The 23,258-nt window shown below is 35.3% G+C and overlaps 13 protein-coding genes across 13 annotated transcripts; 8 read left to right on the forward strand and 5 right to left on the reverse strand.

Moving 5' to 3' along the window:
* Nucleotides 1–62: 62 nt before the first annotated feature.
* On the forward strand, nucleotides 63–2,074 carry FDP41_007440 (uncharacterized protein; the record flags this gene model as incomplete). The annotated part of the gene is made up of 3 exons (XM_044711186.1): nucleotides 63–472; nucleotides 584–1,181; nucleotides 1,319–2,074. 3 exons carry the CDS (start codon nucleotides 63–65, stop codon nucleotides 2,072–2,074), a joined length of 1,764 nt encoding a protein of 587 aa, XP_044568976.1.
* Nucleotides 2,075–2,467: 393 nt separating this feature from the next.
* On the forward strand, nucleotides 2,468–7,306 carry FDP41_007441 (uncharacterized protein; the record flags this gene model as incomplete). Its single annotated transcript, XM_044711187.1, has 1 exon — nucleotides 2,468–7,306. One exon carries the CDS (start codon nucleotides 2,468–2,470, stop codon nucleotides 7,304–7,306), a length of 4,839 nt encoding a protein of 1,612 aa, XP_044568977.1.
* A 266-nt stretch (nucleotides 7,307–7,572) lies between these two features.
* Nucleotides 7,573–8,580, forward strand: FDP41_007442 (uncharacterized protein; the record flags this gene model as incomplete). The annotated part of the gene is made up of 1 exon (XM_044711188.1): nucleotides 7,573–8,580. One exon carries the CDS (start codon nucleotides 7,573–7,575, stop codon nucleotides 8,578–8,580), a length of 1,008 nt encoding a protein of 335 aa, XP_044568978.1.
* An 89-nt stretch (nucleotides 8,581–8,669) lies between these two features.
* FDP41_007443 (uncharacterized protein) lies at nucleotides 8,670–9,743 on the forward strand (the record flags this gene model as incomplete). Its single annotated transcript, XM_044711189.1, has 1 exon — nucleotides 8,670–9,743. The coding sequence occupies one exon, from the start codon at nucleotides 8,670–8,672 to the stop codon at nucleotides 9,741–9,743; it is 1,074 nt and encodes a 357-aa protein (XP_044568979.1).
* A 123-nt stretch (nucleotides 9,744–9,866) lies between these two features.
* Nucleotides 9,867–12,479, reverse strand: FDP41_007444 (uncharacterized protein; the record flags this gene model as incomplete). The annotated part of the gene is made up of 1 exon (XM_044711190.1): nucleotides 9,867–12,479. One exon carries the CDS (start codon nucleotides 12,477–12,479, stop codon nucleotides 9,867–9,869), a length of 2,613 nt encoding a protein of 870 aa, XP_044568980.1.
* A 39-nt stretch (nucleotides 12,480–12,518) lies between these two features.
* FDP41_007445 (uncharacterized protein) lies at nucleotides 12,519–13,187 on the forward strand (the record flags this gene model as incomplete). The annotated part of the gene is made up of 1 exon (XM_044711191.1): nucleotides 12,519–13,187. The coding sequence occupies one exon, from the start codon at nucleotides 12,519–12,521 to the stop codon at nucleotides 13,185–13,187; it is 669 nt and encodes a 222-aa protein (XP_044568981.1).
* A 50-nt stretch (nucleotides 13,188–13,237) lies between these two features.
* FDP41_007446 (uncharacterized protein) lies at nucleotides 13,238–13,678 on the forward strand (the record flags this gene model as incomplete). The annotated part of the gene is made up of 1 exon (XM_044711192.1): nucleotides 13,238–13,678. The coding sequence occupies one exon, from the start codon at nucleotides 13,238–13,240 to the stop codon at nucleotides 13,676–13,678; it is 441 nt and encodes a 146-aa protein (XP_044568982.1).
* Nucleotides 13,679–13,764: 86 nt separating this feature from the next.
* On the reverse strand, nucleotides 13,765–14,674 carry FDP41_007447 (uncharacterized protein; the record flags this gene model as incomplete). The annotated part of the gene is made up of 4 exons (XM_044711193.1): nucleotides 13,765–13,828; nucleotides 13,889–13,955; nucleotides 14,008–14,318; nucleotides 14,529–14,674. The coding sequence occupies 4 exons, from the start codon at nucleotides 14,672–14,674 to the stop codon at nucleotides 13,765–13,767; spliced, it is 588 nt and encodes a 195-aa protein (XP_044568983.1).
* A 158-nt stretch (nucleotides 14,675–14,832) lies between these two features.
* FDP41_007448 (uncharacterized protein) lies at nucleotides 14,833–16,122 on the reverse strand (the record flags this gene model as incomplete). The annotated part of the gene is made up of 1 exon (XM_044711194.1): nucleotides 14,833–16,122. The coding sequence occupies one exon, from the start codon at nucleotides 16,120–16,122 to the stop codon at nucleotides 14,833–14,835; it is 1,290 nt and encodes a 429-aa protein (XP_044568984.1).
* A 389-nt stretch (nucleotides 16,123–16,511) lies between these two features.
* Nucleotides 16,512–16,898, forward strand: FDP41_007449 (uncharacterized protein; the record flags this gene model as incomplete). Its single annotated transcript, XM_044711195.1, has 1 exon — nucleotides 16,512–16,898. The coding sequence occupies one exon, from the start codon at nucleotides 16,512–16,514 to the stop codon at nucleotides 16,896–16,898; it is 387 nt and encodes a 128-aa protein (XP_044568985.1).
* Nucleotides 16,899–17,868: 970 nt separating this feature from the next.
* On the forward strand, nucleotides 17,869–18,495 carry FDP41_007450 (uncharacterized protein; the record flags this gene model as incomplete). Its single annotated transcript, XM_044711197.1, has 1 exon — nucleotides 17,869–18,495. One exon carries the CDS (start codon nucleotides 17,869–17,871, stop codon nucleotides 18,493–18,495), a length of 627 nt encoding a protein of 208 aa, XP_044568986.1.
* Nucleotides 18,496–18,609: 114 nt separating this feature from the next.
* FDP41_007451 (uncharacterized protein) lies at nucleotides 18,610–21,209 on the reverse strand (the record flags this gene model as incomplete). Its single annotated transcript, XM_044711198.1, has 4 exons — nucleotides 18,610–19,645; nucleotides 19,700–20,039; nucleotides 20,095–20,344; nucleotides 20,472–21,209. 4 exons carry the CDS (start codon nucleotides 21,207–21,209, stop codon nucleotides 18,610–18,612), a joined length of 2,364 nt encoding a protein of 787 aa, XP_044568987.1.
* A 408-nt stretch (nucleotides 21,210–21,617) lies between these two features.
* On the reverse strand, nucleotides 21,618–23,021 carry FDP41_007452 (uncharacterized protein; the record flags this gene model as incomplete). Its single annotated transcript, XM_044711199.1, has 2 exons — nucleotides 21,618–22,718; nucleotides 22,869–23,021. 2 exons carry the CDS (start codon nucleotides 23,019–23,021, stop codon nucleotides 21,618–21,620), a joined length of 1,254 nt encoding a protein of 417 aa, XP_044568988.1.
* Nucleotides 23,022–23,258: the final 237 nt, after the last annotated feature.

A 23,258-nucleotide genomic window follows, 5' to 3' on the forward strand; every position in this document is an offset into this window, starting at 1 on the left:
CTGAAACCTCGTCCTCCCCCAACAACAACAACAACAATATTATTCTTCATTGAATCATCATCATGTCCACTCCCTCTCAATCCGATACTACCTTCCTCTCTGTACACAATGAAAGTGAGATGAGAAGACCTTCTCAACATTGGCTCTCTCAAACAGTAGATGTTGAATTTCCAGATAAAAGTATTCATGTTTTTCCATGTCCAGTCAAATGTTTTGATATTGCAGTATTATTGAAGAAACATATGCATATCAAAACCGATATCTATGCCTTGGAAGTCAATAATTTGATTACTTCATTGAATGAAGTTATTTCCTTTACTCAAGTTAAAGTTAAGCCTATCATGAAAGATACTGTGGATGGACATGCGATTTTGAGACGTAGTTTAGTCTTCCTGGTTGGATTGGCCACTCATTTGGAATTTCCTGAATTTTCAATGACTGTTGAACATTCGTTGAGAAATGGTTACATGTGGTAAGTTCAACAATTATCTCAATGTGTGTGTGACTTGTATTGTTTCTTCAATGTTTGTGTGACTCTCTCATTCGTACTTGTTTATTTCCTACCCTATGTCATTTTATATAGTCTTGTGGAAGACACTGATGTGACCACTGAACAAATTGCTAAAATTGAACATCGAATGAAAGATCTTGTGAGTAGAGATCTTCCCATTCTCACTCGTTATGTTTCCTATGAAACTGCAATGGAATTCTTTGAAAAAATTGTGAAAAGACCATTCACTGCATCTCTCATTTCTGCTAACAATGATCCTGCTGTTCCAATTGATTATTGTGATGGTATTGCTGAACAATATTTTGATTTACATCACAGAACATTAGTAGCAAGAACAAGTTTTCTTCATAATTGTTTTTCATTAGAGAAATTCAATCATGGATTTAAATTGCAGTTTCCTGCTGAACCTTATGACTTGGGATTAGAATTCAATGATGAGACATTGGCTAATTTATATTCTGAATATAATAATTGGGGTAAAATTACCAATACAAGATGTGTGGGTGATTTGAATCAACATGTGAACAATAATACCATTAAATGGTTTATGGCATTGAACCATGCATTACATGATCAAAAGATTGTCAAGATTGCCCTGGATATCTATTCGAGAAGAGATAAAGTGAAATTGATTTTGGCGGCAGGTCCATCCAGCTCAGGAAAAACTACGGTACGTTGAAATATGGCGGCAAAAAGGCTTACTCTTTTGTTCATATGAATCTTTTATTGGATGGGTATTATGAATGGATGGATTATTCCATGAAATTTGAAATGCTATTGGTGCTACGATCAATACTTGTTGCTCAGTTCGCTAAAAAACTCTCCATTCAATTAGAAATTTTAGGTATCAAACCAGTGACCATTTCTGTGGATGACTATTACAAACCTAATAAGGAATGTCCATTGGATGAAAATGGAAATTATGATTTCGAAACCATCGATGCGTTGAGAATTGATTTGTTGAATGAACATTTAGAATCATTGATTAAGGGTGAAGAAGTCATGTCTCCAATCTTTGATTTCAAGAAAGGTGTACCCAAAGACATTGGTCGTAAAATCAAATGTCATCCTGGACAAGTCTTGTTGATGGAGGGAATTCATTGTTTGAATGATAAATTAACTCCAAAGATTCCAAATGAAAACAAATACAAGATATTCCTTGCACCACTCACTCAATTGAATTTGGACGAGATGAATTTCATTAGTAACAATACCACAAGACTATTACGAAGAATGGTTCGTGATTTTAATTTCAGAGGACATGCTGTCACTGCCACTTTGGATATGTGGCCCGCAGTTCGTAAAGCAGAGCATCGAAATGTCTTTCCTTTCATGAAGAATGCAGATGTTGTCTTTAATACTTCTCTCGACTATGAATATTCAGTGTTGAAAGTGTATGCAAAACCCTTATTGAGTGCTGTCAGCCCAAAGAGTCCACACTACAACTCGGCACGAGAATTGTTGGCCTTCTTGCGTTATTTCCATGCCATTCCTGCAGCTTCGATTCCAAGTGATTCCTTGTTGCGTGAATTTATTGGCGATTCATTCTTTGACTATGAGTGAATTCCCTGTATATTTGGTCATTTCTGTTCTTCTGAGAACCCAAATAAACACAGCATGTCTAGCTGCAACTGGAGAATTAGATGTTTTGGTGGATTGACATTTCGGCCTCGGATGAAAAAGATCAACCTTTATTGTTTTCCTTTGTTCTTTTCACTGAAATATTACCTATTATTTGATTAATATGAAAGAACCGTGAGTAACACTCATCATCATACATTCATGGCCTTTGTTCAATCATGCGAAAATTGAATGCAAACCTCGAATACTCTAATTTGGCCATTTCTGAACCACCAGAGATGGTCTTTCTCTATGGGAAGAAATGCCCAGATCAAACGAAGGCTGATGAATAAGATGAAAAATGTTTTCAAACAATAAGGTGGCGCCAAACAAAAAATGTCTTTAAACCTTAAAACACCCCGTACCTCGAAAACCACTGCTAATACATGGGATGAAACGGATGAGGAAGAGCCTTCAAGGCTTCCAAAAAATTACGACCATCTCGAGAGGGATGATGAATCTTCTCTTCCTCCCGAACCAAGAAACATTTGGCAGCGCATGGACTCGAAATTTCAATCTCGGGATGATTTGGAATTTCTACTCAATGAGGATTTGCTTTTGGAAATTGAAAAACAATATCTGAAATCAAACAACAAACACAAGAATTCCTCTCCTATTACCTCCACCAAGATTAAAGATGAAAACACTCCATCTGATCAAAAGCCTTCTTCATCTCGAAACACTTCTCACATTCTCAATACTCTATCTACTCATAACTCTCATCGCGTCTCGTCTCCACAACCGATGGAAATCATTCATATCATCAAAGGTGTGGTGAATGCCACTGGTTCGAATTGTTACAAAATCATCACCGAACAATTTATTAAGGATATTGTAAACATTACCAAAACAAGTTTAATGTGGATCACTAATATATCTAAAACTGACAATTCATCATGTATTTTGGAATTGAAAAGCATTTCGTCGCTAAAGAAGAAAATATCTCCTTGCGAAAAAGTAGTTCGAATTTCTGTTTACTCCTCTCAGAAGGGAAGACCAAGAAAATGCATGGTCTCTACTTCTCACCATCCTAATTTCGGATTTAAAGTATTAACGGAAGAGTGGATCTTTGAGCCTCATTTTCAAAAAGATGAATCTTTGCTTCCTGACACCATCACTTTTCAAGAGCATTTGGTTTTAAGATATTTATGTTTAACTTTCATTGGATCTCAAACTTTTTCGAGTACACATCGAATGAAGCATTTGTCAGTAACATTGGAAGATAACATTTCAAATGATGATTATTTGGAAATGGTCAGACAAGAAATTAAACAAGTTGTGGACGATGGAGCAGAAGGGAAGACGGAAACATCAAAAAATGCAGCGAAACCAAAGCATCAACATGACAATCATGATACCAAAACATCAATGTCGGGACATTTACCATTTGACTCAACGCGTTCCAACTCATCACAAGAAATGCCAATGAACAAAGAAATTGAGAACAATTATGAATCAACATCAAACCAAATGTTGTTGAAAATTTTAAATACAAGTACGCAAAGTGATCAATTTACAAATGATTCATTATTAGAAGATCTGGACAATTTGCGAGATGAAATGAAAAGATCTAATGTTAGTATTGATAGCAATAATGATACTATTGAACCCTACAAGAGTGCTGCTGGTAGTGAGAATGAGAACAATGTTACTCCGTTGGATGATGATGAACATTCGAATCAACAACAACTCACAGATGAGGAATTAATTCAAAAGGAAATTGAAGAAATTGAAGCAAAATTAATGGAAAAGAAACAAAAATTAGATTCATTGAATAATTCACCTGTCAAGAATTTGGTATCCTCTACTTATTCTATTAGTAGTAGCAATCATCAAAAAGTTTCAAGTCATAAGAGTAGTTCAGTAAGTCAACAAGGACACCACCATGGTGATGATGGGGGTACTTTGAAAAGTACCACTACTCTTGATACGAACAGAGTTGATGATTCTCTGAGAGTACTCAATTCCATTGCATGTAGTAGTGATTCTAATGATGACAATGATATTCAAAATGAAACACAGAATCATGAAGATGTCATTACCTCCCATATACCACCAGCACAACAACTAACAAAGAATTTAAAATCACTTTCCACCAAAAAAATCAAGACCACAGAAACACTTTCATTCTCACAACATTCCAATAGTGGTGGTAGTAGTGGTGGTATAAGTGGTGGTGAACAAAGTACAATGAAATTGAAGGATTCTTCTTTACAACCCATCGTTTTGAACATTCCCAATCATGGAAATGAATTAAGGAAATCATTCTCTCACAACAACAATCCATCAACTATTAAGGCCACAACAACAACTAGTCGAATGAAGAACGATCAAGTACCTTCCAAGAGTAATCACTTTGAAAAAGTCTCTTCTTCACTACATCATCAACAACAACCACAGTATATGAATCTTAACAGTGGTAGTAATGTTAGTGGTGGAACTAATTCTAAAACATCTATCCACAAACAACAAACATCAATGAAAGATTCTAATAATTCTATGTCAACAGCAACTATGATTGACATTTCCTCTCTCAATAATAATATTGTGTACAACAACCATAACAATTCCACTACTACTACTCATTTCCAACACAATTCTGACACGACGGTTAGACAAACTTCAAATCATTTAATTGTCATTGAATTTTCTCCAAACAATTCAAAACATGAATTAGATCAGAAAGATGACAAGAATACCATTCTTCCAAGTAGAAAACTACCAAATTCATCTCTTCTTCATTTTCTCTATGACATAAAAAAGAAAAAACAACAACAACAATTATGGTTATCAAATCATCACATTGGAAACAACAATGAACAGATACTACCGTTTCTCTCCAAAGAAAAGACAATTCAAGAAATTCATGAGAGACCTCAAAGAAATGTTCAAGAATTGTTAAAGAATGACTCTATGGATTCCATGATGATGAATGAAGAACCATTCGTGCCAACATCATTAAGAAACAATAATAACAGTTCTGATGAATTGGTGAATCCTTCATCACAAAATGAACCGCTCTCATCCATGAATAAGAAGAATAATATGGAGGACTCCTTGATCTTCACCAATAGCGGTGGTGATCATGATCATCACTACTACACTAATAATAACGATCATTACGATAATAATAATAATGGAACAACAAGTTGTCATGAGGATGGTGACACGAATGACGACACTTCAAGCAATGTCTCGAGTGATATTACTCTGACTGTAGTTGCTGAGGATGATGATGAATTGTTGGACAAGCCATTCAATTCAATGAGTACTCAAAAGAGAAATGAAAGGATGTTGAACAACATGATGTTCTTCAATGTACCTCCATTTACCATGTCTTACAATACAACAAGTCCTCGAAATATGAATGATAGAGCAGGAGTTGATCATCAAGATGATGATACGAGTAATCCATTATTGCACACTGAAAGCAATCCACTGAGTCATCATGACGATGATGATGATGATGATGATAAGGAAGATCATGAGAATGAGGATAGTTATTCGAGGAATGAATTTGATGATCCAATGAACAACATGACATTATTTTCAAGTCCAAAAAACACAAGAATGACGATTGGAATTGGACACACACCCGTTAGAGCTCCACCAAGTCCACCCTTTAGAGTGATTAATGACGACGATCATGACACATCTCAACCACATCCATCTTCTTCACCAATTTTTGATACATCCTTGAGTTTAAGTAGTAATAGTAGTACTAATAATGAAACCATGAGGATATTAAATGAGAATGATCATTCCATCTTGGATGATATGGTGAATCATGGAGAGGGTGACAAGTCGTTCTTGTCATTGTTTGAAGAGCAAGTTCAAGAACATTCTCAAGCTGCACCTCAATCGAACCATTTGAATAACATCTGCAGCAATCGTAGTAATCTTGATATTTTGAAACAATTAGAAGAGGAAATGACCAAGTCACTCTTAGTCATGGAAAACGATGTCCTAACCGAGAACTCGACACTAGAACAATCATTAGTAGAGAAATCTGTGTTGAATGAAGAAGGAAGCATGAATTTCATTGAGGATTCTGTTGCTCCTCAACAAGAAGTACATCATGATGACCCTTCACCTAAAGATGAAAGAATGACACTCAAAAAGGAGGATGAACTCATTGGAGCCAATAAGGAGGATGAAAAAATGAATGATACTAGTCACCTGACACAAGTGTTTGGAGAAACCATTCAAATAGATGAAGAAGAAGAACAAGCGATGTCTATCATCATGACAAACACAATGGATCCAAACGCTGCAACTGCCACGACCGCAAGTAGAACTTTTTACAACATGACACTTTTCAATGATGCCCAATCTCAACATGATGAAACACATTCCCTGACTCGACATTTCTCTGAGAATCTTGAAGATGAGCATGATATTATTCAAAGTTTTTTAGAAGAAAACAATGCTACTTCCACATCCGATGATTCCCCAAACGTAACTCCAAGAAATCACAAGACTGCTATTCCCTTCTATTTAAGAAATTCACAATCAAGTCCTCTATTTCACACTCCTTCTTTGAATGATGCAAACTCGTTAACAACAGAAAAAACTCCTTCTTTGAATGCAAACATGACAACAAATACTCCTTCCTCATTGTTAACACCCTCTCGTTTATTACTCAAAGGTGAACCAACACGTTTATTTTCTTTAAAGAAAGGAATTGAATGTTTTCAACACGTTTATGATATGAAAAAGAAGAATTTTAAGAAATCTAAACGATTGATCAAGTTAGATCGAGATTCAAAAATTTTAACCATTTCAAGAAAATCTCAGTTATTCAAAAAGAGTGTTAAAATTAATATTTACAAAGATTTGAAATGGTTGGTGTATGGACCTTATTCCAAGACGTTTAAAGAGGAAATTGCTTTACAACAAGCTCTACCACACTCATTGGTACCATGGAAATGTTTTTCAATGGTGACCGTTCATGGAATTTATTGTTTTGAAATATCCAATCAGGATAAGGAATTAGATGATTTAATTTTAGGATTACAATTCTTAACGCAATCTTGCATGCCATCGGATCGACCCATCTATACAAAACATTCATTGGTCATGAAGAGATTGTTGTTGAAAAGAGAATTCAAATCTTTTCATGTGGAGACCTCCAATGTCTCTCATTCTCTCTCGAATCACCCAGAATCTCAATGAGAATGCCTGGTGAGGAGATTGATGCTTTCTCTGTGTGGACAGGTTTCTGATTCTGTTTGCATTACATGAAAGAACTGTTTTGTTACTTTCGGAGAGGACACCACATATTGACATGAGGCTCAGGTGTTATTGCATCCCATCCTCTGGTAGATGGGTGCACATTGTAAACTCAAGTCCAATCCAAATTCATTCCGTTCAAGCGAAATCACAAATTCATTCCGAAAAAAATAAACCACCTACCCACAACCCTCTCATTCATCATCATCATGGTCAAATTCGCAACCATTCAAAATCAAACCCGTGATGGTAGACTTGTCATGGTCAATCGTGAAGGTACTCGCTTCGAATATGTTCCACAAGAGATTTGTACCACCTTGCAACAATTAATGGATTCATGGGATGAATTGTATCCCCGTATTGAAAAATTATATTCTGAATTGTTGAAAGATCCTCATCATTTATTTAAACATGAAATTATCCCTGAACAAACACAATTCATGGCACCACTCCCTCGTGCCTATGAATGGATTGATGGTAGTGCCTATATCAATCATATTGTGTTGGTGAGAAAGGCTCGTAATGCTCCACTTCCAGAAACGCTCCGCACAGATCCATTAGTCTATCAGGGTGGAAGTGGTACTTTTTTGGGTCCTCATTCTCAAATTGAACACTTCTCTGAAGAGTATGGCATTGATTTTGAAGGTGAAGTCGCAGTAATCACTAGCGATGTTCCAATGGGAACTCGAAAAGAAGATGCCCACAAATACATCAAATTAGTCATGATTTGTAATGATGTGTCATTGAGAAATCTCATTCCAAAAGAATTGGAGAAACAATTTGGATTCTTTGTGAGTAAGCCTTCGACTTCATTCTCACCTTTTGCAGTCACTTTGGATGAATTACAAAAAGATGATTTATGGAAAGATGGTCGTTGTTATGGAGATTTAATTTCTCATTTAAATGGAAAGTTATTTGGAAATCCAAATGCAGGTCCTGAAATGTTCTTTTCCTTTTATGATTTAATTCAACACGTGACTCAAACACGTGCACTCACTGCTGGTACAATTATTGGATCTGGTACAGTGAGTAATGAAGATCAATCACGTGGATCATCATGTATTGCTGAAAAGAGAATGATTGAAAAAATTGAGAGTGGAGAATTCAAAACACCATTCATGAAATTTGGAGATGAAATTGAATTGGAAATGTTTGACAAACAAGGAGTATCTATTTTTGGTAAAATCAAACAAAAAGTAGTTCAAAAGCAAAAATAAAGATGGGATTTTGCATGAACATGCCAACACGTGTTGTGACAAAAAACCTTAAATGCCAAATACCATCATCAAACATCATCGTTAAAAAAATGTTTGCATCGGAAGAGCCTTCATTGAGCCATGACATCCACAATTCAACGACGACAACGACAAAGGTTCATACAACAACAACAACGAATCATCCTACCAATTCCGATACAACCACAGCAACAACACCATCACAGCCTTCTTCTCCATCATCATCATTATTATTATTAGGTGGTGATACAAACATGATGATGAAGAAAACTGATTCTTCTGTAAATTCCGTCTCTTCATCACGTAATGCCACCACCACAACAAACACCACCAACAACAACAACAATACTCATTCAACTCCTGTATCACCGACCATTTCCATCTCCTCATCATTTCCAAAACTATTTAAAAATTCTTCTTTAACTCCGAGAAGTGCTGTTGAACGATTTGTGCATACAAGTACCTCTACGACCAATAGAAATAGTCTTTCAAATCGACACAATAGTATAATACTAGGGAGTACAGGCGGTGAGCATGCTAACCATGACAATTTGCAGAAAATATTTGATAAATTAAATACCATTGGTTCCACACATCAAATGATGAAAGAATTATTAGATGCTGAAATTAAGGGAAATCAAAATATTCAAGAAGAAATAATTGAAATGAGAAATAAATTTGAAGAAACGAAAGAAGAAATTACAAAAATGAATTCAAGATTGGCTCAGGAATTAGAAAGTAATAAGAAACAGATGTCACAACTAGTTTCAAGCTTAAGATATTTAAATGTATCTGATAATAATCCATTGAATGAAGATGACTATGATGGAGAACAGAGTATGCATGGCGATTCTTCATCAACTATTTCATCCTCTTCTGTCATTAATAGAAAATCTCAAAGACTATTCAATAATTCAGGTCAATTTCTAAATAATCAAGTTCTCTCTCCAACATCAAATAACATTGTTTCAACTCGAAGTGGAGCAAGCTCCAATAGAAATTCAACCATCTTACCGTCTCCATCCCCTTTCTCCTCAACATTGCTCATTTTGTTATTTATTTTAATTTCTTTGCTGATTATATTGATAATTTTTGCATTTACAGATGCAGGAAGAGTGATGACTGTCAGGAAACCGACATTTTAGAACAAGCATTCAACATTTTATATGGTCTCACTCCGTTATTTCTCTGAAAAGTTGACGTGGTTGAAAATGCTGAATGATTTCAACGACAAGATTCAGACAATTATAAACATGTCTTGGACGCATTTACTTTTTCTTTGATCCGCCAAAGAGAGAAAACTTGGCTGATTTTGTTGGACTCTTCATTTTCATGGCACTATGAGGTGACGTTTGTGAAGAAGCAGCAGCAGTACTACCCTTGCCATTGTCGCGCGATGGAGGTTGTTGAGGTATCACGGATGTCAAGTAATTGAAAACCTTTCTATTTCTAATAAAATTATTCATTTGTGCCATAAATTTAAGTGCTATTTGATGATCCTTTGATGTTGGCTTAATGACAATACTGGCCAAATATAATTTTGGAGTCACCATACATAAATAATAGGTCGTAAATGTTTTTGGATCTGTAAAATAAAATGCTTCTTCAGCAACTTCAAGATCAGATCCATTCTCCATAATGAGTGACAAAATGTTAGGCCAATAAGTGTACATGAGTGTTTGTTTTGTAATCTTTCTTTCACTCACGTTGAGAGTTGCATCTGATGTGTTTGTGGTTGTTGTGGTAGAAGTGGCACCATTCTCATTACTACTTGTTGAACCTTCTTGAACTTTGATTGTGTTTGGATAATGAAATACACATGGGTATAATTTAATTCCACTCAGTGATAAATCTTCAGTATTCTCTTGACTTCGAATTCTCATCGTGTACCCCTTTTCAGGATCTATTTCTAAAATTGGTGTTGTATCTAAATGATCATGTGATGCATTATAAATCAAACAAACTGATTCTGGTCTCACAATTTCATTAAATGATTTAATCCATTGAATATAATCCACAGCAAGTGAGGGTGGAATGAGTGGCGAATGATTTTCATTCAATACAGTTGGAGATAGAGTTCCATTTGCACTATTCAATAAATTATTCACAATCATACTCGATTGATTAGTGATAATATCATGAAAGATCAATGTAAATTTAGATTGACTAAATCCAAAGATCATGGTCATCCATTTAAATAAATTAGTTTTGTTTAAATTATTTGGGTGAGATGAGAAATCCATATTTGATTTCTTCATGGGATTATTTTTCGAAATATGAATATTGGTAGAATCTGTTGTTGTAGAAGAAGAAGAGGCTGTAGATGCTACATCGATTGATGCTGAAGGTGCTGTGGTGTGATGATGATTGTCTGACACGTAATGACCATTCAATGGTTGTGTTTGTGGTTGTGGTAGTTGTGGTGGTTGTTGTTGCTGTTGATTGGAATGTACATTTCCAAGGTGTGGAATTGCAGTTGTTTGTTGTAATGATTGAGATGTTGAAGATGCAGTTGTGGATAATAAATCTCCTCCTCCTCCTCGTGATGTGCATGTCTGTGTCCAATAGTAATACTGCATTTCATTCATTTCTATTTTCCATTTGTAAAATAATTCATTCCATTGTTTAAATAAATGTTTTGTCTTCCACATGGTAAATACACTCTCTTTGTATTTATAGTTACAAATATTATATTCACATTCAAATAGAGATGTTAACGTATTCAATTCCATATTAATATTTTGTACAATCTTTTCAAAGAATACATGTCCAATTCTATTGATATATTTAGATTTTAAACTATTGATAATTCTGACGTAATTATCATATTTAGGTGGATGCTTGTATCTTGATAATATTCTATAAAAGGCAATAATTTCTAACCTTAATTGGATGAGCATTCTAAAATCCTTAATAATTTGTTTGCTTAGAATTAATTCTTTATCAATGAGAGTCAATTGATGATAATAATGAGAAGAGGGTTGTGTGGTTGGAGAAAGAGAGGATGATCCTCCTGTTTTGTAAACAATATAATCTACCACACTAGTGCTACTGGTTGTTGTTGAATTCATTGTATCAGCCAAATGACTCGATGATGTTTGATCCATCATGGACATCATCATTAATAAATTATCATGAGTGGAATGAATAGGATCCATGGAATTTGAATGATGCATCATGTCCATATAAGGACTATTTACAGATCCATGATTATTATTACTATTATTATTATTGGTTATAAGATTAGCAACATATTCATAGGGAGCATTCATTGCAATTAATGATAAATTACTACTCAATAATGAATACAAGGAATGTAAATCTTGTTTTTCATTGGGTGAATAATTTGCATCGTAATAAAGAGTTTCGCATTGAATAAATCGTTTTAATGATTGAATGACCTCCTCTTCATTTTGTTTATATTTAGAGAGAGTACTTGATGAATAGGAATTAGAGGATGATCCTGCTACTGATGAATGAAGAGATCCTAATTTCTGAGGTTGATTCATTTCTTGATAGTTTCGTAAAAGAGTATGAGCCTGAATGAAATCAAGATTGGCAATATATTGAAAATATAATGAAATATTGCTGGGTGGAGAGTATTGTGAGTGACTAGTAGGAGGGTTGTTATTACTATTATTATTACTATTGGAAATTTGTAAAGAAGGATTTATAGTCGAGGCTTCACCTTGTTGTTGAGATAACGTCGTGGTGATCGGGCCCGATGATGATGATGGAACATGTTTGTTTTCATTGTTATTGGAATTTAATGTTGTGGTATTTGTGTGATTGTTGTTGCTGTGGTTGTTATTACTATTCTCTTCGTCCGATTCAGGTGTTTTGTTAGAAAAGTAATCACTCTGAATGAGTCCTTGAAACATTTTGAAAAATTGAATTTTTTTCGAAAACAATATTTAGTGATGAGTTTATCAACACAAACCACCTGTGGTACGATGACTCGTGATGAATCATCATCATTATCATCATCAACAACAACAACATTATCAAATCAGCAACAAGCTCATCACCAAGATGGACATTTGAGTCATCCTTCTCTAAATTTTTCATTTGAATCCTTCAAAAATCAATTTCATTTGCATCAACATGATGAACAACAAGCCTATCATTTATATTTGGTTTATTTAGATATTGTGTTTGTAAAGAAGATTCCTCGGCAAGAGTACAATCGGATACTTTCGGTTCATTCCTTTTCATGGTCGCAATTAAATCACCAGACGACATTAACCTCAGCATCACCCTTTTGCCACACGATTTACTATCTCTATTCTCTTTTGAATATTCCCAACATGAACGGAATGGATACATTAAGTGAATTGAAATCTCTCAATGATATTCATTGTGAGCCTAAACATTTCGTCATTGTGCCCATTTCCATGTCAGACGTTGGCAATCGGAGCAATAGGTTGTCGTCGTTGAGCATTCGACACTATCATGAACTAATTGAAGCGATCCGAAAACAATTTGAATCTTCTTCATTGGATGGTATTGTGATGTGCTTCATTGATGGAGATGGTACTCTCATGTACTATCAAATGGATCAAAAAACAACATTGAGTGGAATTCTGTAAGAAAGCCTTTTCATCACTCAAAGCCTTTTATTGATTTCTTCATTAAAAAAATGCTTTCATCTCCCTCCGCTTCCACCACCAAGGACAATATTGGAAACGATGATGAAGTGAGACCCTCATCATCCTCCAATACAGCATTGAATGATGATGATGAATACGATGACATTTATATTATCTTTGATATTCCCGATTTTAATCTTATTGAAAATTTACATTTGGAAAAGTATTCAATCATTGGCTTGGAGAGTGAAAGACCCATCGTAAAAATTGATAATTTCGTGTTTGAAGGAAGATTTGAAACGTTACTTATGGATACTGCATTGTGTGTTGAACAACAACAACATTCATCACATCATAACTCTGGTTCATCTCCTCCTCAAACCATCACATCCAGACAAATTTTGAGATTGAATCGAATATTGCTTGGACCTAAACTTGTGACTTCTTCAAGTAATACAGCTACAACAACACCAACAAACAATGTCTTATAATATCTCTACAAAAAAGCCATCTTCTTCTAACAGATGAGCTCATCAAAAGAGTGCTATTTGACAAATTGATTCAAGGACATGTCCATTTATTGGCGTACAAGTTGATTCAATCCAGAAATAATTTCATCGACAGTGTCAACAAAAACAAACCTATGATATTGATATTTTGAAAGATTTTCAATTAGAAAACTCAAAATAATAATAACTTACGCTTTCATCAATTCTGGATAGACTTTCAATTCACTTCCAATGAAATTAATAATCTTTTCCCATGGATCTTTTAAATTGTTAAATTTCACAAATTGCCTTCTTCGTTTCAATAGACTTACCTCTAAAAACAAATATTTTACGAACTGGCTCCACACTCGCTGGGAATACAGAATTGATGTAGTACAAATTCCACACAATTAACAATTCCGCAGCAGTTCCAAGACTTCCAGGAAGCACTACAAAGTAATTTCCTGAATCTGTCAATCCCTTAATTCTGTCATATAAATTATCGGTATCCACTGTCGTTCGTAAATATTTGTTTCCTTGTTCATGTCTTTTATAAAATGTTTTACTACTGATGACTCCTTTGATGTCAACATTGGGATGTTGTGATGCTCCTTTCGACACTGCTTCCATAGTACCTCCATATCTGTTTGATATTAATTTTAGGAAAGATTATTGAAAAATTGTGACCCACGGAAATAGTGAAATAATGATTGTTCCGGTGAATAATAGAAAATTGTTAATAATGATCAAGTAAAAGCAACATGCAATCATGTTTGATTCAATGCACACCCGTAATCATCATCATGATGAACCTGTTATTTGAGTTTCACAAGAGAGATGAAATGATACAAACCCACCACTACAAACAGAATATCCACATTGGGCTAATTTATCTCCGAGTTCAACGCTCAAATTCCACAAAGGTTCTCCTTCCTTGGGTGCTGAGGCTCCGAACACCACAATATGACTCGTGAGAGGGAAGTTTTGGTTGGTGGACATTTTTTTGTGATGAAAAAAGAAAAATTGGAAGAATGGATGAAAAATGTTTTAAAAGTACAATTAATTGTAATTTTTTTTAAATAATTGCACAATTCACTGTTGAAAAAGCAAAAGAGGGAGAAAACATGGAATTTTCTGCAATCCACTGTCAACACAAACTAGTCCACTTTACTCGAGACAGTACCACCATTGCCGAGAGAAGAGTCTGACAATGGTTTTAAAAACATATCCCTCGTCAATCGATCTCTCATAATTTCAGCATCTTTTTCGAATTGTTTCCTTTCTTTAGCACTTTTGGTGGAAGGCTTAGCTTTTGTGATGGCTTGTTGAATTCTAGACAATTCTTCTTCAATTTCTTTAATTTCCTTTTCTAATTGTTTTTGTTTTGCTGTATTCTGAGAGATGAGACTTGAATTAATTGTATTCATGTATTTTTCAAATTCATCTTCCTCTTCTGCATTTGATGATGAATTCTGTTGTTTTTGTTGTTGATCATTGATCATTTGAATTTCTGTTTCTAATTCTTTTTTCATATTAGCTAAATGCAATTTCAATTGTTCTTGTTTTTCAACGAGGCCTTCCAAAGTGGATGGATTTTTGTCCATCGTGGATGATGAGCTCGCTTGCTTGCTAGATGTGTTATCATAAAATTCTCGTTCGTTAAATTCAAACCATTCACTAGTTAATTGATCTTCAATTCTCAATCTCTTATTTCTATTATCCTCATTCTCGTCATAATCTTCTGGTAATTCATCTTCTGAAATTTCTTCACCTTCACTATCATAATTTTTTCGTTTCTTTTCATTATTATTGGATTCATTCTTTTTTTTCTTTTCACTTGCAATTTCAAAAGATGTTTTTCTCTTTCGTAAATCATCTTCAAGTTTTCGTACAGCATCTTCATAACCTTCCTTAACACTTAATACATAGCTTCTAGAACTCATTCCAAGCGTAAATGAATTTCCTAACCACAGAGGAATAAATCTATGAGGCTTACATTGATGTTTTCTATTATTCCAAAAGGTGCCATTAGCACTTCCTAGATCGTATAAATAAACTCTTCCATTCTTAGCATGCTGTATCAAACAATGTTGTCTGGAAATACTATTATTAGCACAAAGAACATCACTCATATCTTGCTGTCTTCCGAACACATAATAAGACTGTTTGGAAAGATCAATGCTCTCATCTTCAAGTAATTCTCCTTCTTTGATGACTTCCAGATAGTATGGAAATTTAACTTGGGTGGATGATGGAGATTGTTGATGATCGGAAGAGGACGATGAAGATCCGATCGGTTCATGACTGGTGGCGCTACTGTTACTCGGAAGAGGAGTTGCATCAACATCTTGTTGAGAAGAGCCTCCAACTCCCCAATATGGGATTTTATAATTTTGAACCTGAATCAATTTGGACGTTGAAGAAACTTCAGATGAAGAAGCGAGCATTTTTTTAAATTTTAAAATTTAAATAAATTAAGCTTACTAACCCCTTCAATTCGTAAATTATTTAAAACAACATCCAAGGAAAGAAGAACTCTCTAAATATGATGAATATGTGATCACCACTCTTGTTGGATCTTAATCCTAATTATGATCCACGTTTTATGTGTTATTACTGGGCCCATGTCATGAAATCTAATTTCACCTGGTATTCCACTTGGTCTGAATTTAAAACAACCCAAAATGATCTTGCACAAATGAGCAGTTCCATTGAGGAAATTTAAATAGATTGGATTTTGAGATTGTATTGAAAGTTCAAAAATAATCGCTGGAGCAGTCCTATCCTATCCAATCCGTCGATCTTGGTTAATTAAATTACCTCATTGCAGCTGTGAATGAATTCGATACTGGAGGATTCATTGAGGTTACAGCCACTTGTGCAAGTTCATTCACAACCAGGTATCCCAATAGACCTGAAACTTGGGAAATCACACATTCCTCTGTTTATGACAAGATTCACTCATATGAGTGTCAATTACAGATCATTCAAAGTGTATCCAAGAACTTTTGCACCTCCTCAACCAGCACCATTACCAACACCAAAACCAACACCAAAACCAATACCACCCTCCAAGCAACCTTCTGTCATTCCAAGTCACAATGGAACTGCAAGAACTTTAGATGCTTCGAAGAGATTTGAAAGTGTCAATAGATTTGGAATGATGAATGGTCATGTTGTTGTTGTGGTAGCAGTCGTAATGACAGTTGAAGTATTCTTCTAATTAAATTTAGAGTGAAATCATTACAAATGTTCATCTTCAAAATTCACTTGTTATTTCATTTTCGAAATTCAAGTTGTGGATACTCCTCTGAGTTCAGGTTCCTTAATGGACATCTCTTTGAGATTTCTTTTAATCTCATACTTAATGATGTCCAACTACAGATTTCCACCCTCTTCGAAGACCACAACTTGGATGACACATTTCACTCAACCTTGAGGGACTCTCTATTTGAGAGATCTCTCTCAATCTTCTCTTAGAGATGATTTTCCATATATTGTGGTGTTTCTTGGTCCCTTACTCAAGTACTCCTATTTTTAAAAACCAAATTCAAAAAAATCCAAAAATCTCAAGTGCTGCAAGGCACACACCATTTCCGAGAGTAAGAAGAAACAGCCTCCTATTCATATAATAGTATTACTCATCATCATCATTGGAAATATCGATACGGAAACGTTGTACCTTTCCGATTGGAAGAATTTTCAGTAGCTTTACTGAATTTTTTATATATTGCGGTTGTTCCAATCACAACTCTTGAATTCTTCATTCTCCAGTACAATACTGTCTGTATATATACTGAGGAACAAAGTCCGCACAAGTCTCTCTTGCTGAATCAATCACCACCAATTGTTGTGTTGCTGGGCTTTGTGCGCATCGTGAATTCTGTCAAAAGACTCCTCCACTTGATATTAGTTGCAGGACTGCAGGTTTTCCTACAACTTTGTTTCTCTCTTCTGTTGATCTAAGTTACTTGTTCTCCTTATTTGTATTTATTCATATTTGACCATTGTTGCTCCCTTCCTCACTAATTCTCTCGTACGACTCTTAGGGAAACATTGTTCAAACAATTCTGATGGTAAAATATTCTTGTCCAATTCATCATCATCATCATCATCATCATCAATATCCTCGCAATATCAGCACCACACCAACCTATTTATCCTCCATCATCAACCATAACACCACCACCACCATGGCCACCACAAATACCAATAACAATGCAGACTCTACGTTGTGCATTCATCATCACCAAAACTCCACTTCTTCATCACAACTGCATCATTGCCATCACGAACAAAAATCTCATTCCCAAGTCACTACCTCTACCGACAAACAATTTAACAATGTCACTAGTGCTATTACTACAAGTAATGCAATTCAAGATGAAAATTCTCATCACAACTTTGATTGGGACGCACAAACTGAGGAATGGAATATTAATCAATATGGGTCAAACTTAGATGAACGTTCCTCTCCGGATAGACCCGTTGAAAGACATGCTAGATCGTCACCTAACGTTTCCTCTTGTATAGAATCACCGTGTTCTCCAATAGAAAACAGCAGAAGACGCCTAATTGAAAAGCAAAACAAGATGAAATTGTCTAGAAAGCACGAAAAAACGAAAATAATTAACAAAATTAAGTCATTTTATGAAATTGGGGAATGGGATGAGGATGATCAGGACTATGATGATTTTTCTGAAGAAGAACAACCATCAAATAATGTTCAAGATCGATCTCGAATGATGATTAATGAAGTTGATGAACTTATTGAACGACTGCTAGAAATTAAAAGGAATTTGGAGAGAAATTGTAAATAAATATAAATTCATTAACCAAGAACTGGAAGAAGAGGTGAATTTGGTGATTGCATGTTTTGAGAATCACTGAAATTACTATCGAAGCTTTTCTGTCTGGTTCGCTCTTCCTTAAAATTACAGCTTTCGCTTCTTGGACTTGAGCTGGTTGGCATAAAAAGATTCTTCCTTTTCTTGTCGTTTCAAGCTTTCCTCTCTTCTCTTTTCCATGATCTTTGATGTAATCTCTGTTTTCTTGAATTTAGGGTGAGTTTGGTCAAGATGGAAGTCAGGGTCAAGGAAAACGTCACCAAATCTTTCATCTCCAATAATTAAGGGTGCTTCTTTGGGTTCAGCGCTGTCCTTCTTGGACAACGTTGGATTCTTGTTTCTTCGTCTAGATCTCTCTTTATCTGTGTCACGCTTAATATCGAATCCCTTTTCTGCATTATAATCAGCCATAATAATTTCCAAAGTTTGTTTTCTTTTTTCTTCCTCTTCTTCCTTTTTCTTTTGTCTTTCCTTCTCCCTTTCCTTCAATTTTTGTTCGGCCAATAAATCATCTTCATCGATAGGTTCTTCGTCCTCGTCTCCATGAGTTGTGCCATCAGAATTCAAGATTTTCTTCAAACGCTCTTTTCTTTGTTGTTTTTTCTTTTCCTTTCTTCTTCTTTCTGCTGTTTCCCACCATGTCTCATTTTCAACTCTCTCTTTTTCTTTCTGTTTGTTGACCACTTCCTTTTGAATAGTATCTTTCAAGCCCTCATGTAAAACAAATTCCATATTTTGAGAAGCGTCACCATTGAGTAGTTGTTCTTTTTCCTTCTCTTTTTTCATTGCATATTTCAATAAATCTTTGTACTTTTTCTTTTGCTCTTTCTTCTTTTCCTTCTTTTCTTGTTTTCTTAAGCGTTTTTCTTCTAAATCCTCTTGTGTTTCTTTTTGATCATTTTCTTCACCCTCATCTTCAGAAGAAGACGAGCTCGACTCATCATCTGAGTTGGCAATAAATTTCATAAGAGCCTCTTCATTAATATCCTTAAAGTCTTTCTTTAGAATTTCTCGTTCTGGGTCATCAGCATCCCATGTTAAATCTACAGCAGAAGATTTCAATGCCTTAGAATAGATATTTTGCTTTGGTGTATAGTCCGCTGGCATGGATGTGCATTGATTTCTAATGACACAAGGTCACACAACCTTTGAAAAAATTTCAAAAATCCACACTTACTTGATTTCTCGATTTTCAAAAGAAATATCATCAGGAATAAATCTTAAATCCAACACAACAGAGGTAGATTCAAATTCAAAGCTGTCACATTCATTGTATAAAGAAATGGCTGTCTGAACACTATCACATTCAACGACTGCAAAATAGTATTTCATCTTTCTGAATTCATATTCTCTCACCTTCACTGGATCTAACATGGATGTATCACCCTCTGCTTCTTCTACTGTTTGAGTCAATTTGATATCTTCACTACTCTTGTTGCCTCTTCTTTTCACGAGTCGATTTTTTCTATTTTCTTCCTTTGCTTCTTGAATTTTTTTCTTGAACTCTTCTTCCTTTTCTGTAATATGTGCAAAAGAAATGTCATGATGCACAAAAAAGTTCTAAACACTTACTTTTTTCTTTTTCAGTGTAGTGCAAGCTTCCAGGGCCGTGAATAGCTTCATACTGAAGTTGTTGTTTACCAAAGTCTGATAAATAAACTGTTACTGAGATTACTCTTCCAGAACTTGGTGCCATTGATGAAAATAATACATAAAGATCTGTACTGTCTATAAGATTCCAATCACAATTCATCACTGCAAATCTTTTTGTCTCATTTCCATCTTCAATCATTTTGATATTCTTTTGATCCTCGACATATTTCTGAAATATTCCGTTTTTTAAATTTGAAAATACATTCCATAGGGAGTAAGTCAATTTAAAATCGTTTTTGGAATTTGAGGAAATTATAAAAAAAATCAACAAAAATTGTGTTACAATAAAAACTTACATCCCACAAGTCTTGTTGCTCTTTCAAAAATTCAGGCTCAACTTCCTCTACGTTTGTTCCTACTGCTCTCAATATGGTAGCATCTTCATCATCAAAATCGTAAGGGTCATCCCATTCTTCGTTATATTCAACATTTTCTAACTCGGGCCTTCCTTCGAGAGATTCTAAAAATTTATCAAAGGTCATTTCTTCATCCTCTTCTTGTTCATTTTCCTCCTCATCACTTGCTAAGATGTCCTCTTTAGTGATCAGGGAGGATGAATTTTTATCGGAATTGCTCTTTCCGAGCATTTCTTTTGCTCCTTCAATGGAATCATCACTGTCATAGTCGCTATCGTAGGAGTCTTCTTTACCTTCTTCTTCTTCCATTTCCTTTTTGGCTTGTTTCAGTTTGGCAACTCTTAGAGCCATCGGATCCTTCTCAAAGTTGTAAATATCTTTGAGAGTATTCTTGATGGCTTGTTCTTTGAATCTTCCTGATGCATCCCTCGACTTTTTGAGCATGGTAAAGGAAGGATCCAAAATTTCATAGAGACGCGGATCATTGACTACTGTCCTTTTTTCAACCGGTAAGAATTTGGGATCATTATGCATCATTGCAAAACGAGGATCCACATCTACGGAAGAGTTTTCTTTGGTGTCTTCATTCTTACTTTTGGAATTCCGATTTTGATTTTTCGAAAATTTCTTCTTCTTGATTTTATCGAGCAACAACTTTTTGTTTTCACGTTGAGACATTTTTTTCGAAATTCTTCAACAAAAATGAAGACTCGAACAGACCTTGTCGTCCTAATATTTGGGTACATTCAATTAATAATATGGGTTTGTCTACTTCCAAGAAAATCAATTATTTCATACTGTTCACACGGGCTTTGATCAACGGCCAGCTGTTATAAGTAAAGCCTCAAGTAAGGTAAAGAAATCTTGTGGAGTTTATTAAATGACAAATTGGGCTACGCAAACTGTCTAAAGAAATACATAATGTTGTTGGTATATACGTAAAGAGTGATTATCACATGGCAAGCACTTTTCACACGCAGGATGCTCTTTTGTAAACTGTCTTTGTAAACGTTGTTACAACAAACAATCGATTTGATTTTGGATTTGAAAAATAATACTTGGACCAATCCATTGTATGGACATCACTCACTCTCGGTTTTCATTCTCACCAATTGTTTTCATTGGAACAAGGATTAAGTCTTCCTTATTCATAATAGGAGGCTTGGAATACAGGTTCTTTGAGAATTCGCTGAATGATGGAAGGCGTTTCTTTAAGGGATGTGCATGATAGTTCATAAAGTGTGTTGAGTGGGTGCTTGATGATGATGGAGCAGTGTTTGTTGTTGTTGTTCTTCCATCACCATTGGCAGCTGTCAAACTTTTCTCTGATGCAAAACGACACAACATGGAGGCTGCTAAGAAGTCATCTTGGAATTGATCTTGGCTTTGGTTTGAAACCTCATTGAACAGACGATTGCTAGAGGCACTATATAGTTCGTTGCTGTTTGCGTGTTGAGAGGATGTGTTGTATTTGTTGTAGGTCGAAAAGGCATCATTGCTGTTTTCGGGATTGCAAATATAAAAGTGGTTCATGGGATAGTGATGATAGGAGGTTGGTTCTGCAAGGGACAAGTTAGAGCGAGAAGATGAATGGTGGAAGTACATTGGTTGAGGAGTTGGTGTGCTGCTACTGGTTGTGGATGTATTATGGAGGCTGCTGTGAGTTGCCTTTCTGCCGTTCTTGATCTCTTCCTTCTTTTGTTGTTCATCGTCAGAGCCATCTTCCTCTTCATCATGAATAACGAGCTGTTGATCTTCTTCGTCCTCTGATGAGATGTATTCTTCCTCCTCCGAATCTGTTGGAGAAGAAATGGTGTTTGGTTTTGATTGGGTGAGTTTTTCCTCTTCTTGGTTCACTTTCATCACTCCGCTGGTGGTTGAAAAGCTCAAAACTTTTGGTTGTTGAATTGTTTGGCCCTTCTCATTATTGACTTTTCTCTTCTTGTTGCTGGAGGGTTGTTGTTCTTCTTCTTCTTGATATTCTTGTGAGTCATCATACTCGATCTCCTCACCAGAGGAAGAATACTCTTCGAACGACTCCTCGTCATCATCATCCTCTGAGCGATTCTTCTTGGATGAAGGAGAGCCTTTCTTCTTCTTTGGAGTAACGGTTCTAATATAGGGCCATCTGTTCTCGTATCCCAAGCTGTAGAATTTTCTCTTCAGAGTAGATACGGATACACCAAGCTATTTAGTAGTGATGATGATTGTAACCGTCATTGAAATTATTGTGGTAATGAATATGAAATTTATAAATTGTCAAGATGATGATGAGATAATTAACGGTTAGAAAAAACGGTCGATAACGAAGAAGAAGAACAACAACAACAAACATACCTTCTTTGCTGCCTGTGTTTGGGTATACACAAAGTACTCTCTGATGGTTTCATAGGTGAGAGAATCTAATTTGCGATGTCTTCCCTTCTTCTTTGCAGAGCTGTTGGAATTGGATGAATGACTGGAGTGTTGTGGGATGAGAGCTGGATCCATGGTTTTGATCTAATTGTTGGAACGATTGATAATTGCGAATGGTTGGTTTCAAAAGACACGATGATGATGATAGCGTGTGATGATCTCAAATAACAAGGAGCAGCAAAGGAACTTCCTTCGTTCGACAGATATGATGAAAGGTGTACGAACTAATTCACTCTGTTTCGAAAGAGAAAAAAACAAGTAGTACAGTTATAAAACAAGTGGATGATGTATATTGACACTAGGTTTAGCAAT

This window comes from Naegleria fowleri (genome assembly GCF_008403515.1).
Source record: "Naegleria fowleri strain ATCC 30894 chromosome Unknown tig3, whole genome shotgun sequence".
NCBI classification, from domain to species: domain Eukaryota; phylum Heterolobosea; class Eutetramitea; order Acrasida; family Naegleriidae; genus Naegleria; species Naegleria fowleri.